Raw genomic sequence first — 16,084 nt, 5'->3', positions numbered from 1 at the left:
AAAAATCTAAGTTTGTGTTCAGCAGAAGACAGAAAGTCGTACACATCTGGGATGGCATGAGGGTGAGTAAATGATGACAGAATTTTCATTTTCAGGAGAACCTTTAATGCAATAATTTCCCATAAAACAACAAGGCTCCAAAATGACAAGAAAACACCAAAACCATCACAAAAGTAGTTCGTACAACTTGTGCAATATATTCCAAGTCTCCTGAAGATATACGATAACTTTATGTGAGGAAGAGACTGAAAGTCCTTATTCAGTGGCACTCTTCTCAGATCTCAAAAACTGGATTAGTCCAATTCATGAAAGAATCATCTATTCGGTTTGTGAATTTGTTAATTGAAAAGAACCGTCTCAAAAGAATGCCCTGTTCACAAATGAAACTAATTCAGTTCTTAAGTTCAAATCACTGAACTTTATATCCTGGTCCTCTAACTTGTATCGTATCCTTAAACCCTGAACCTACAGCTAACAAAACTGTCTCTTCATTCCCTGAACAATGAATATATCTCGAAACATAATCCTAATAACTGGTGGAGGGTTTTGTAGCTAGATGACAGGCAGCACCAAAGTAGACGATTCTAAAAACTCTTTAGTCATAGTTCTCTGTGGACAAAATTTGACAAATTATCAATTAAATGTATTAAAACATACTATATCAAAAATACAGCAATTATGCTTTTTTCTACTTGCATATTAAATAACAAAAGTTAATAATATTTCAAATTAATTTAGCAGTAAATTCAGTCTAACTCTGCTAGCATTTGTGGTCATTTAGAGAATTTGAGGTTGTTTCAGTGTTTCACAGACTTTACTGTGGTGGAGGGTAAAATAAATACTAGGAAATCTGACATTGAGATCATACAGATCATTAAACATCCACATGGTGGGGGACTTTGTCATCTCAATAAATATCAAATTGTTGTTTTGAATCATGTCCTAAACAGCCGTGACGCAACAAAAGACGAGCGTCAGGACATTTCTGTGGCGTTGTTGCTTCACTCACTGTGACACTTAAGTGGTCCAAAATCCCGCTCCACTTTAATTGTCACGCTGCACGATTACATATGTAACGTGTTCTGTGTTGACTAATTGTTGTTGCTGGTAATTTGTCTGGTTCGGACATAATGAGTGTGTAAACTTGCACACCAATTTGCTGATAACTACCAAAAATCAGCTTATTCCAAAAAATCAGACAGGGCAAGAAAAACACATTTACTTGAAATCATCTGATTATTCTCTGCATTTGATGTCAAAACATGAAAACACTTATGCATGTTTGATAAGAACACTGGTAAAATGGGCAAAAATGTATGTGTAATTTCCCTCTGCATGTATCCACATTTTCTGGCATTCTTACCATCTTATCCAATGTGCTCAAGTGTTGTGCGCATAACTGTTTAAGTTTTGATGTCAAAAGCAGATTATTATTCCATATTTCCCATTTCATGTGAACCAATTTTACTTGTATTGTCTGATTTTTTTAATATGCAGATTTTCTGTAGTTATCTGCATTTTGGTTCAATGTTGTGAGGCATCATAATCATTCTGACACAGCAGTTAATACGGAGTTAGTGCAGCCAATCTGAGAAATGAAAGGCAGTGAAACTTCTGAAGACCCATGTGAAGTTTGGATGAATTTTTCTGTGAAGATCATGAACAAGTACAATATGACTTCAAGTGTATGTGTTGTTGCATATGATAAAGTACTATAATTACGTAAAACTATGTGCTTTATCTATCAGGAAAACAGACATATGGCATTTTATTTCCAGTTTGAGCATAATCAGAGGATTGATATTTGTGGCTTCACTCCTGTCTGTTCCCGTCACTCCTCCCTTCATTGACTGTAAACGTGGTTTATTGTGTTTCATTTGATATGAAATGACTGCAGATAGTTTTGTAATTTTTGTGGCAAAAAAATTATCACTGCGTAAGAGACACTCTGACTCAAACAGTCTTTTAAAATAATTTATTCTTGCAAGAAGGACCCAGTCATTGCACAGGAATCAATCTGTGTTATGAGTGTGACGAGAAGGGGAGGGCTGACTTGTATTTTATACTCTTTTATCCCAAGTTTTGTAACAGAAGCAGATCCTCCTCCTCTGCATTCCTCAGACACAGGGGCATTCCCTTGCAATGACTATCACTGATCAATGAGTATCAAAATTTCTACAACATAATTGACCTGGTATGACATGGGATGACTTGAACTAAGCAGAATTTCCTGATCAGCACTTGTGGGTTCAGCTGGGCTTTTGGAAATCATTGTTGCTTTGGACTATATTGTTTTATACTCCTAATGTACTATTTGAAAGGACTCAATGTGTCTGGACTTACCAGAATTGTAACAAAGATGCCTGGAAAGTATGGAGAGAGGAAAACAGCAGAAAGGCAACAGTACAGAAATGATGAACATTTATATCAGTAAGAGTGTCAGAAATGTGATGAACAATTTTCTGTGTTTACAAAGAGCAATTGAAAGTTTCACTGCAGTACCAAAAAATCCAGCAGCTGTTTTACAGTATCAATCACTTTTGAATCTGTCAATCACTCTCATTAACACTTTATTCCTCAACAAACCTGACAGGCATAAGATATCAGAAAATGTATTTCTTATAGAAAAACTTTCATTTATAAAGTTAGAGAAGTAATAGTTTTACATTTTAAAAAAGTAATCACATTAACTATTTAAACCCATGGGGAACTTGCAGAGAAAGTGATGACTGTTACAGTATGTAATTGCTGCAACTGGACGGTTGTCAGTGCCACAACAGCCGCCTTTAGGGGCTACAAGGTAAAGGGGATTGATGTTGCCTCTGTGTAAATGTTGTCCATGCACTTTGTAACCGGAAGTTAGTTTTTGTTTGCCATAAAGATAAGTTAACTCTTGAACTTCTGTGCCACTGTTTTAAAAGCTGCAGATTGCACATTTAATACGACTTAAAACTGGTTTGTGGACATTCATCCTTGATGTGTATGAAGGGGTGGAAAGTAACAAAGCCACATAAGTAGCCCTACACTATAATATACACAATAATGTGAGTCATAAATGGTTATGTTGCTATGGCGACTATGCTTATTGAATGATCTTCAACCTTTTTTGGGACACTGAACTCCTGAACTAAACTTTTATTGTATTTTAATTTCCTCAGCTATTTCATCTATTCATGTTTTATAAAAAATGAAAAATGTAAATAATTAATAGAACATTTTTTTCTTCATTAATATTTGGTATCTGTTATTAATCAGGTCTGTCTGTCTATGTTTTACACTCTCTGACTGTGTTAGTCTTTGTCATTGCATGTTGTCTAATTTTGTAGATGTTTTAATAAAGTAACCTTTTCAAAAAAAGTTTAAACCAGGTGCTTAATTTTGGTTGCCTTCAGCCTCTATATATCCCTCATATAAGGCTGTGCATATAAATACATCTATTCTTTAACTACAAACTCTTCAGACGTGTTTTGTAAGTTTTGTTCCCTGTCTGTCGCTCACTTCGACGTTGTGTCGAAGAAGAGACACTAGGGGTCTCTCTTGAGGGCCTTTTGCATCTCTGATCTATAAGAAAAGGCCAATGAGAAATTGGCAGACAGAATTTGCATGTACTGCCCCCCGGACATACGGGTATAAAGGGAGGGAAATGCGTCTGTTTCATTCAGAAAGTTTCTTCTTCGGAGCGACCGGTTGTGTATGCAGCGAGCTGTGAGTATCAGCGGCTTTCTCCTTCTCTGCACGGCAGTGCAGATTTGCCTCTGGGTGCTTCGACAGCAGAGTTAAGAGTTATTTCTCTAAAAGATTCATTTTCTCTAAAAGAGCATATACACTGCTGGCCGCATCTTTATAAAGATGCCCTTCCGCCCCGTAGTTCCTGGATGCAGTAGAGTGCTCTCCGCTCCTGACGGCCACAGGCGCTGTCTCGTGTGTCTGGGCAATGATCACAACGAGGCAGCATTTGTGGATGGCTCAAGTTCTCATTGTGAGAACATGACCATGTCAACGTTGCGGTCACGGCTTTCCTTCCTCAGAAGGAACACTACTCCAGCAGCCCCCTGTGTAGCTCCTTCTTCCATGGGATTGAGGATGACCCAGCTGGCTGATTTCCGTCCGGGCTCGAGGTAACAGCGGCTCGCCTCACGGCCAGCCTGCCTATCCTCTTGAGCCCCCCGATCCTCCCGCTGCATTGGAGAGTGGTCCGGCATCTGATGCGGATGACTCGACTGGGCTGCCGCCTTCAGGCCAGCACGCCCAGTCTGAGGCTGATGCCCAGATGTGTGACATGCTTGCCCAGGCCGCCGTTAGCATGGGGCTGGACTGGAACCCTCCGTCCTCCCCACAGCCTTCGCGGCTGGATGATTGGGTCCTTGGCACTGCTCACAGCCGCCCCGGTTCCTTTCTTCACGGAAGTGCATGATGAGCTGACGTGTTCGTGGAGAACACCCTTCTCCACCAGTCACCAGGCCTGTAGGATGACATATTCAGCGGTAGACCTGAAGAAAGCGTACTTCCACGTCTCAATATTGCCTTAACATCGACACTTTCTACGGTTCGCGTTCGACGGCCAGGCGTATCATTACAAGGTCCTCCCCTTCGACATGTCCCTGTCCCCTCGCGTCTTCACAAAGGTCGCAGAGGCAGCCCTTGCCCCACTTTGGGAAGCAGGCATCTGCATTCTCAACTACCTCGAACTACATTCTGGCCCACTCCATCGTAGACACGATCAACCAAGCCAGAGCCCCTTCTACCAGGTATCTTTACGCCCTGAAGTGGTGCTTGTTTGCAAATTGGTGTTCTTCCCGGACTGAAGACCGACAGAGGTGCGCAGTTAGGTCAGTACTTTCATTCCTGCAGGAGAGGTTGGAGGGGAGGCGGTCCCCCTCCACCTTGAAGGTGTATGTAGCTGCTATCGTGGCCCACCACGACACAGTATATGGCAAGTCTTTTGGTAAGCACGACTTAGTTATCAGGTTCCTAAGAGGCGCCCGGAGGTTGAAACCCTCCCGGCTGAGCCTGTTCCCCCCACCCCTTGCGGGTCCAAGCACACTCAACAAGAAGTGTTGCTTCCTCATGGGCACTGGCCAGGGGCACCTCTCTAGCAGACATATGTAGAGCAGCGGGTTGGGCAGCACCCAATACCTTTGCGAGATTTTACAATCTCAGGGTTGAGTCGGTTTCATCCCGTATTTTCTCAGGTTCGAGCCGGTAGAACTCTGTACATGCTGACAAACTGACTGGGTGGACCGCTTGCACATAGCGCCCTTTCCCTCCACTGAGGTAATACCGTGCGATTTTACCCCAGGAGATCCCACGAACCCGGCTCCCTGGATGACTCCTCCCTAGCCCTCTGGTCCGCGAATTCAGCGGAGGAATTTGCCGACCAAGACCAATGCGGGTACTCAATTTACCCTGTACTGGAATAGGTGCTCCACAGGACGGGCTCCCACGTGGACTTTTCCCCCTGTGTTTGTTTTCTGCAGTACGGTCCCCATGCGAGCGGACCCGCGTCACCCTTGGGCAGTCCTCACGGACTGAGAGAGAAAAGAGAGAAAAGGCGCGGCTGGCACGGCCTGCTCCGATGCTTGGCATGTCGCCTTGTTCCCCCCTGTCGAGGGTAAAGAACCAGAAGGCTTTGACGATTTTATGGGGCATTGGGGAAGGGTACATGCAGCCTGGCACAGCTGGTCGCTTTGGCATGTAAAATACCTGCCTGCTCTTGTGTCAGCAGAACACGTACATGGCTCAACGCATGGCGTGATTTAAATTGGACCCCTAGTATCGCTTCTTCGACAAAACGTCAACGTGAGCAACAGGCGGGGGAACGTCTAGGGAGACGTTGCTGAACCGAGCCACTGTTGCGGCCAAACCTCATTGTCGGCTCCTCAGAAAAATCCTGAATGAAACAGATGCATTTCCCTCCCTTTATAGCCGTATGTCGGGGGCGGGACATGCAAATTCTGTCTGCCAATTTCTCATTGGCCTTTTCTCATAGATCAGAGATGCAAAAGACTCTTAAGAGAGACCCCTAGTGTCGCTTCTTCGACACAACGTCTCGTTCCCTCCATCAGGGAACGGAGGTTACATCCGTAACCTAGACATTCTCTAGTTTGTGTGCAGCTGTGTTGTGTTCTGGTTAGTATCGGTGAGGGGGACTTGTTTTTAGATAAACAAAGTGAGTTTTCACTTGAACGCCCTATCTCGTGAGCAGGGCTGCATGAAATGTTGATCTCTTGCAGTCTCATGAACGTGCAGAGGAGAGCAACAGTCGGTCAACATTTTAACTAAATAATATTTTTGATTTTGGTTTGTTTCTCACTAAACCTCATCATATACTTTTATAACAATCATGAGTCTCATTGAATAATTTATTAGACTTTTACATTATTTTGAAGCTTGAAGAGGTGGTAACCATAAACTGCCATTCTATGACATCAGTGAGCACAAAAGTTATTTGTGTTATGAAAAAGAAAGTCATATGGGTTTATAACACAGTTGTGATTATATGATTGAATTATTATTTTAATATTTATTTGAATTTATTTTAACACAAACAGATTTAATTTTCTTAATCTGAAGAAGTTTATAATTTCACATGTGTATCCATACACAAATCAAACAACATTTAGAAACCACTAGATACATGCATATGTACTTTAAGTGCATAAAATAAGATATGAGAAAAGAAAATGAAATAAAATTCAGGACACTATAAAAGAAAAAGCGTTAGGTCCACAAGTTCATTTGCAACCTGTTATTGTTGACGTCTGTCTTTGAAATTATGGGGAACATTCTGTCATCTGTAAACTTTCTCAATTAATTGATTTTGATTCAGTTATAAACATGTAATTTTCATGTAAGTGTTGTGCAATAACTCCCTTATAGGATTTACATCTTGGTTATGGGTGATGTTAACAACAGTGGACCTCAAAGGGCTCCTGGTCTGGATGATGGAGGAAGAGGCCCTCCAAATAATTTTGCTGAGGTTAGTGACGAAACTACAGGTTTCTCCACGGTGTTTAGGTTTTTAAGAGGGGGCGCTTGTGATTCATACGAGATCATGAAACAAAAATAGAAGTTCAGGGGCTCATGTGATCTTCCAGGAAAGTGGTTACATTGCACTAAAGTGTATGAATATATACATGCAAGGGGTTTCTTTTGTATTACCCTGTCAGATGAAATTAGCAAGCAAGTGCCCTCTCATTAGATCGTGTGAACGTCAAACATTTTAACTGGTATTTAATATTAGTATTTATTTTAAATGAGAGCAATAATTTGATTCAATATTTAGTTAAAAAATCTAATCATATTCAACTTGTTGTTTTAGCAGAAATGGAATAAAATTTTGCTACAGAATTCTTGTACACTTTATAATAATGTCATTAATCTGTCATTAATAGGTAATTATGCAGGAATTAATGCAGGAAACATGAGTATTACTAAGGCTTAATCAAGGTTACAGTGTTTGGTAGAGTATCACAGTCAACTTATCTTACAGAAATATAGGGATGTTTGTGCCCAACCTGTGTTTTCCTTGGGATATCTCTTTTGTTCGTTACAAATTATTAACTTATTTTAATAATTTTAGTAACCCATAAGTAATGAGTCAAGTGTTTCCACATAAACATGAAGGAATTACTAATGATCTGGACAATTATTATAAAGTGTGGATCATGGTAACGCATTATTAATGAATGAGATCTCACTGTTCCTTCATTGGGAGTTAAAGGGTATCTGGACCATTATTATGAAGTGAAAACACATTATAAACCATTAATAATAACTGTGGTGTTACTTGTCAGTTAGTAATGAATATTCAAGTGTTTGTTCCTACAAATCACGCTCTGTCTTCTTTCAGTTTCAGTGCGAGCATCGAATATGGTGAATCCTGATTAGGTTAGAAGCTTGATGGACGAGACACTCGTTCTTTTTTCAATGGATCCATAAATTTTTTTTTGTAATGAACTTCACATAAAATTAAACACTTCTTGTAAGATTAACCTACAGTATCTATGGCTAAAAAGTTAATTGTAAAAATATAAATAAAATATAAATATATTAAAATATATAAGTGTTTTTTCATTCATTACTAATGTGTTATCATGACCATCACTTTAAAATAATGATCATTAGTAATTCCTTAATGTTTACGTGCGAACACTTGATTCATTACATATGGGTTACCAAAATTATAAAATAAATAAATAAATAAAAAAAGAATAAATAAAGAATAAATAAAAAATAAAAAAAGAATGATACTCTATATTTCTGTAAGGTAATCTGACTATGATACTCTACCAAACACTGTAACCTTGATTTAGAGAACTGTTACTTTCATCAATTAATGTCCACAACGAACACGTGAGACGCATGTTTCTCTGAAGACGCATTTCATGATCTTGTTCGCAATAAAAACATAATCATTCACATTTTAGAAATGTTAATGTTTTGATTAGTACTTAATTAGTTATTTTTAATAATTTATAGTTGGTTAATAGTTCTCAATGAGGCAAATCAAATTCAGTAATTATTGATTACCCAACAGTGAACTACCTCAGACATCAGTTCACTATTACTTACTGATTAGTTAATCATGTTTCCATATTAGTTAATAGTAGTAACTAAAGTGTTAATGTAGTACTACTCATTTGTCCTGCATTAATTCCTGCATAATTACATATTAATGATGGACCATTATTATAAAGAGTTTCTGAATTCTTATCTAAAATCTTTGTTAATGTCTGTAAATCATTAAATTATCATTGTAAATATTTGTTTTAGACATCTGTATTTTAATAACAAAATGCTAATTTGATATTAATTCTAAATAATGAAGCCAGTAAAACATTATTTACAAAAAGACATAAAAACCTCGAAACAAACATGCCGAAACTCCCCAGACATCAACCAAAATGCCAGATAAACATTTGAAATACAATATTATAATGACATTGAATTAAACTGTTTGGAATACATTTTACCAGGTTTATATTCCAGTATTTTTTATTTGATATATTTTAGGGTCATGTGGTGTTGCTTTGTGTAATTACTAACTGTTTGTTTGTTTGATTTATTTGCAAACAATCTTGTTCACTGTGGTATAAAGTTCACTGCAGTCCTCCATGGGGTCCAGCTGTTGCTCCTCTGATGGAAGCGTAAGTCACGTTATCATCAGAATGAACCTGAAACAACATCATAGATGTCAAACAACGTGATTCAAATCACTGATATTATTGCTGCATGTTGTTAGTGATTAATTCTTTTGAGATACAAATTGAAAAGAAATGCATTTCAGCATAAAACTTCTGTAGAGACAGGATATAACTCTACTTGGTTTGGGAAATGTGCAGGTCAGGTCTGTTTTCTCTGAATGGGAAAGGTCAGTGGATGAACAGCGGATGTGGCCGTATCTACTCACATTGATCTTTGACACCTGCTTTTTTCCAGAAACTGTAACCAGTGAATAAGTCACATCATCTCTCTGCTCCAGTGTTGGGTGTAATACATTACTAATTAATTCATTACTGTAATTAAATTAATCTTTCATCAAAAAAATTAAATTAAGGGATTACTCTTAATTTTCAGTAGTTTAATTACATTAATTGTGTTAAATACTGTACAGACTATAGAACAATTCTATATAAATAATAGTGAATTTAACATCAAAATTGAACATCTAATGTTAAAATATATGTTTTCTAATTTAATGCTGCCCCCCAAATATTCTTTGGCCAGTTCATAAAAATAAATTATTTGATTTTATATGATTTATTTGAAAGAATTAAAAGAACAATTTCATGTCATTGTATTTTTCATCTGGTCGATGTTGAAAAGGGTTTAAGACAGTCATTAGTAATAAGTAATGGATTACTTTTCAGACATTGTAATTAGTACAGTAATCTAATTAAACTGTAGAAGATGTAATTAGCAGTTAGTAATTCATTACTTTTTTAGAGTAACTTACTCAACAGTGGTCTGCTCCTACAGATGGAAGAAAAAAGAAAACCTTGAAAGTCTCGAACAAATGACTCTTATAAACTCAAATCCATCTTCATGCAGTAAACATTTCCTTTTAAAGTTTGTATATGCAAATGAGAGAAACTATATACTGTGTTATATGACAGTCAGAAAATATATTATGCAGACAAACTCAAGTGTGTCACAATATGAGCCACAGGAAAATTACAACCGTAACTGTCAAATTATAAATATTAATATTTAAGCTTAATAAAGTTTAATCATTTTGTTGACTTACATTTGCACCTGAGGTAGAATTGGAGTGAATCTCTCTTCTATTACCTGAAAAATAGTTGTGAAATGGCCTCTTGTAATCTTTATGATAAAAATGTAAAACATGTCCCAATTCCAACTGCAAATACAAAAGTTCTTGCGTGTATCATGAATGGGCAGAAACTGTCTGGACTACTTTTATACTTTTCAAATCATTTTTTCAACTCAAACTTCTTCATGATTCACTGTTTCCATGATACAACCTGATTTGAAATGTGAAAATTATATGTGAAAACAATGTGAAAATGAGAAATGCTGGACAACTTTAATTGAAGGTTTTTATAAAGATTTACCAGCTCTCTTTTTAAGGATCACACATAGAAGAACAGCAGGAAGGAGAACAGCTAATGCAGCAATCACAACAACAATCACAATCACTAAGAGAGAGAACAAAGAGTGAAACATTCAGATGTATAATACAGAAGATCATGTGTTACATTATTTTTATCAATAATAGATTCAGTGAAAGTGAGTTACTGATGAGATCAGTGTCCCCATAGAAGTGTAAAACTAATCTGAGCTACTGTGTCCACTTTTAATTGTTTTATATAAACCGTCTGTTCTGAATGTTGTGATCTAGGAGAATTCCAGTATGTGAGAACCAGGGGTGTAAAGTAACAAATTACAAATACTCACATTATTGTAATTAACTACTCTTTCCCAAGAATTATACTTTTATAAGTAGTTTAAAAATTGTACACTTTTGCTTTTTCTTGAATACATTTAAAGTGCTGTAACTGTACTTTTACTGGGCTATTTACTTAAAAAAAAACGGCACCTGCAGATCTAGCGCCAACTGTTATGGATGTGGAGAATGCCTCAAGCACAGTTTAGAGCTGAACATAACCGGCCGCACCTGGAAGTGCTTTTCACAGTGAAAAAGGTCAATTGCTTGAATGTGTCGTGTGAGTTTAATTTATATCAGCATTAATCCTGCCTCTAATTTGAAGAAATCAATCACTGAGATTATGGGGCTGCTGTGAGAGATTAATGCAATGTTATCAATAGGGCTGGGCAATAAAATAATCTAGATCGGGAAAAAAGAGACTCAATCCAACTTTTGAGTAGTTTTCTATATTTAGCCTGCGTTCAACATCAGGGGTGTTCATTACATAAATCGCAAGAGCACCACTGGTTGGTTGATCTAGAATCTAGATGAAATATAAAAGATTGCAACTTTTATGCCAATGGCCATCTTGGTGAGGATTTAATGTAAATGCAGTCGTTTATGTCTAAAGTGAATTTAAACAGCGGGACAAAAAGCATTTGCATCAAAATGTCAGGCTTGAAGTGCACATTACCCTGTACCAAACAACTTCTCTCATGCCTGCTCTACCTCCTCTATTGTGCAGGACATGACGTACCAAGTGATTCTGCTTATTTAGCATTTTTCTGCATTCCTTGCATAGTTTGAACATGTTTTATGCACAACAATAACGCTCTGTCGGCATTAAGGGAGATTTAATGTAATTGTTTCATACATTGTGATTTTAAAATGGTGATCGGTGTATTGAAAATAACTTTTTAATCTTTTCATTTCTGTTATCATGTCTCCCTTTTATGTTTTGGAATCAGGTTCATGTTGTTTATCACAGATAAGTGATGTATTAGTTGACATACAGTGTTCATTATAATGGGGCATAGGTTTTGCAACTCACTACTCAATACTCACTACTCATGAGTACTTTTAAATGAGCAACTCTTACTTGAGTAGTTTTTAGGACAGCTATTTTTACTCACACTATATTTTTTGGGAAGTAACAGTACTTCTACTGGAGTATGATTTTTCAGTACTCTTTCCACCCCTGGTTATAACACTACAAAAACCACTGAAATGAGACAATCATCCATTACATACAGTATATTTACATGTACCTTGTTGTGATGGAGGTACTGGTGCTTTGGAAGTCGAGGTCCTTTCAGAGATTGGGGTGGAGACTGAAGATAGACAGATGATGTATTTTAGTTCATGCGGACCATGTGTAGAAAAACAAAAAATCTAACTGAATACAAAACATCTATTTATAAACAAGAAAACAACATCAAGGAATGCATATTTGTATTTCTCTTCCAATTCTTTTTCTTATCATTGTCTTCTTTAATTCATCAGCTGTTGTTGACTCTGTATCAGTGCAACTATAGTGTAACAGAACAGTCACATGACTGTATTGAAGATCTTCATCAGAAAACAGACTGTATCAGATATATTGTCACGCACGCTGTATCATTGTAAGAGCAGGAAGAAAACAATCCAGATCACTGACATCTTTGATTTTCATTAAGAAAGAGTTACTTTGCACACAACAATCTGAGTAGATTTTCATTCTTAATTCCTTCATAGAGAAATCACTTATATTTGAAATATATACGTGAAAACATGGACATGTATTTTCTGTATGTAGAAGAACACGGCAAACCACTAAAGTGACATCAGTTCAGTATCTTGTGTAGGAGTTACTGTGTGTTTGACAATGACTCACTGTTGGTGACTGAACGCACAGGTGTTGTATCAGCTGGAGCTGTAGAAGATACATTGTTATATAGTTAGTTAGCTCTATATTTTAGAATATGAACATTATAGTTCATTACATTATAATCATTTCATAAATATTTGCATTTTTTCTGGTCACAAAGTGTATCAAGATATCGAAATAAAAAAACAGTGGTTCTCAAACAGGGGGTCAGGACACACTAGGGGGCCTCAGCACACTTCCAGATCTCTTCAAATTATTAAAATTATGAAAGATTATTAGAATTTGTATATAATTATTATAATTAATCTTCCTGAAAATGCTCAAATGTAAAAACTCCCTTCAACTTCAGACATTGCACTCAATGATCTCATGGATCAGGGACGTTTTTAGTGACAAACAGGTTTAAAAGTGTAAAAGTACTGAGGTAGTTTTGTTGCTGTTCAGTGTTTTAGTAGAAAATTAAATATTTACTTTTGAACAGTAACTTGTTTCATGACAAGTACTTTGTGTAACTTACTTTAGTGTTTATGTTATGTGTCCTAGTTTAATGTTATGCATGTGTAACAGAGACTTCAAAAACTGATAACAAGATTGTTTTCTCACCTGAATACTTGACAGAATAGCTGAATGAGGTCTCCACTTTAGTTCCCTTTTTAACTTGACATGTCCACTTTCTGTTGTCTTCATTCAGGAGTTTTGTAGTCAGAGTGCTGATACAGTGTCCTGATGATATCTGATATCTGGAGTCTGTCTGCAGATCAACACTAGCCTGATTCACCCACGACAGCTGAATTCCCTCAGTATGGACCAAAGTATCACACAAAACTCCATCATATGAAATCAACTGACAGGAGAGAGTCACAGAACTGTCTGGTCTTATCTCAGTCTGTGTGGATGATGGAGAGACTGAAACAGAAAATAAAACAGAGATGACATTGAAAGATTTCAGTAAAATGACTGTAAAGAGAGAATGGTGTCCTGTATAAATCAATCATAAAATGAACAAAAATACTGACCATGAAGAAAATGCAGATCAACACGTGCATCATTTCCTTGATGATGATCATTAATAAATTGCCGACAGGTGTAAGATCCATAATCTTCTTTTGAGGCTTTATAGATGTTCAGAGAGCAGTCAGACCCCAGACTCAGTCTCTCGTGTCTCTCTATGTTCTTCTTCTTCTTCCCATAAGCAAACAGTTCAATTATCTCTGAATTTCTATTATTATTATAGATCCATGTAGTTGTGCTGCAGTCAGAACCGGCATTATTACAGGGCAGATTGACATTTTCACCAGAACTGAAGATCACATGAGTGTCTTTCACTCCACTGGTACCTGAAACACACAGTAAAGATGGACGTTCATATTGTAATCTATTTTGACATTTTGATTTCATTAAAATCATTTTTAATAGATACATATTCACATTATCTCATGTACAAACATGTTTAAGAGCATATACAGATTCATTTACCTTTTAGAAGTGAGCAGATCATTTTCAGCACCAGCAGAAATATGAGACACTTATTAGCCATTTTCAGTCTCTGTCCGTCTTTCTCTTCATGATGTAGTTACTGTTCTTCATTTAAACATGATCAGCTCTTCCTGTGGTTTTATAACTTCCTCTGACCTGACCAACAGTGTTACAGAAGTGATGCAGATGTCAGGTCTGTGCCAGCTTTATTTTTCTGTTGTCTGATCCATAAAATGTTACCAATGAAATAAGTTCTCCTGAATCTTACCATTTGGACCGTCAGAGTGTTGGCACCCGTGTACCTGCATTTTAAGGTCCTGACAGAGCTCAATTTTCAAAAAATCTTCATTTGTGTTCTGCTGAAGATAGACAGTCATGGACATCTGGGATGGCATCAGGGTAAATGAATAATGAGAGAATTACAATTTTTGGGTTAACTATTCCTTCAAGATGCACATGGTAAGTGAAGTGTTTAAAAAAAATTATGATCATTTTTCCACCCTCTTTTTAATTGTTGTTTCACACAGTATACATAAGTGCTTTATTGTAACATAACTGTTAGAGCAGTCTTGTGTGATGTCAGCTTTTATTTGCAGCTCTTTAGAGTAAATAAAGTGAATTACAGAATAGAAAACACTGAAATAAATACATATTGTTGACATGTGCGGGTTAAAATAGGTCAGACAGAAATGATAAGGTACAGTACCTTGTTAAAAATAAAATATATGATAACAGTATAACGGCATGCCTGCAATGTGAGTCCCACAGACACCCTACACCAACCACTACCCCTAAACCTAACCGTTACCTTACCTTACAAAAAATTAACGGGTAGCTCAGCTAGTAAAGACAGTGACTAACACCACTGGAGTCACGAGCTTGACTCTTGGGTGTGCTGAGTGGCTCCAGACAGGTCTCTTAAGCAACCAAATTGTCCCAGTACAACAGAAGAATGGTAGAGTCACATGGGGTAACCTCCTCATGGTCACTATAATGTGGTTTGCTCTCAGTGGGGCACTTGGTAATTTGTGTGTGGATGCAGCGGAGAGTAGCGTGAGGCCTCCACATGCGCCATGTCTCCATGGTAACATGCTCAACAAGCCACAGGATAAGATGTTTTGAAGTGTCTCAGACATGGAGGCAACTGAGATCCGGCACCCGGATTGAGGCGAGTCACAATGCCACCACCAGCACTTACAGCACAATGGGAATTGGGCATTTCAAATTGGGTAGAAAAAAGGGCAGAAAAAAAACTGTGGTTTTACTACAGTAACAGTATTAACATGGTATTTTGTATAAAATCATAGTAAACACAAATTAAACATAGTTGTTACTATATTAACATCATGTTCATGTGGTACCACTATGGTTCATTGATTTACTCAGATCAAACCTTTCTTTCAACTCCCCAACCATCGAGGCAATTAACTAATTATTAAGTAGGATTAAATTAACTTTCAACGTTTTATTTTATTGAACCACCACTTTAAAAAGTCAGGAGCACTGAAATATTACCAAATCCCAGGAATAATCCTAACTGGAATGGGGCCTTCTTGCATTATTGATGTGTAAATGTGTAAAAAATCAGAAAGTTGTGCAAATATGGAATTACTCAACTCAACTTTATTTCTATGGGCCATTCTACCGAATTGGTGCAAACTGCGGTCCCACAATCAAAAGAAATATTAAAAATATTGATGAAGTCCAATATTAGATATGTCATGAGAATGTTATGATCTATTAAACCCAAGGCATTAATTAAGATAATAATATTATCTTAACAGTTTTTCTATTAGGAGTTGTCTGTCACAAACCTCACCCTTAATTTACAACATCAAAATAATAAATAA

General features: G+C 37.1%; 1 protein-coding gene across 1 annotated transcript; it reads right to left on the bottom strand.

Moving 5' to 3' along the window:
- Window positions 1-8,743: 8,743 nt before the first annotated feature.
- On the bottom strand, window positions 8,744-14,295 carry LOC127658472 (uncharacterized). The gene is made up of 9 exons (XM_052147795.1): window positions 14,235-14,295; window positions 13,775-14,095; window positions 13,362-13,664; window positions 12,765-12,803; window positions 12,160-12,222; window positions 10,578-10,661; window positions 10,250-10,293; window positions 9,959-9,975; window positions 8,744-9,176 (listed from the first exon to the last, which is right to left on the bottom strand). Exons 1-9 carry the CDS (start codon window positions 14,293-14,295, stop codon window positions 9,155-9,157), a joined length of 954 nt encoding a protein of 317 aa, XP_052003755.1. The 3' UTR covers window positions 8,744-9,154.
- Between the last annotated feature and the right edge of the window lie 1,789 nt (window positions 14,296-16,084).

The sequence above is a fragment of the Xyrauchen texanus genome, chromosome 17 (assembly GCF_025860055.1).
Source record: "Xyrauchen texanus isolate HMW12.3.18 chromosome 17, RBS_HiC_50CHRs, whole genome shotgun sequence".
In the NCBI taxonomy this organism is placed as follows: domain Eukaryota; kingdom Metazoa; phylum Chordata; class Actinopteri; order Cypriniformes; family Catostomidae; genus Xyrauchen; species Xyrauchen texanus.
The sequence above is the reverse complement of the archived record's forward strand: the minus strand, read 5'-3'. Positions and strand labels throughout refer to the sequence as shown.

Coding starts and splice junctions, on each gene's coding strand:
- LOC127658472 (XM_052147795.1), bottom strand. CDS start 14,295: ATGGCTAATAAGTGTCTCATATTTCTGCTGGTGCTGAAAATGATCTGC. Junction 12,223..12,764: donor TGTGCGTTCAGTCACCAACA/GTGAGTCATTGT, acceptor GTCTATCTTCAG/TCTCCACCCCAATCTCTGAA. Junction 10,662..12,159: donor AGTACCTCCATCACAACAAG/GTACATGTAAAT, acceptor TCTCTCTCTTAG/TGATTGTGATTGTTGTTGTG.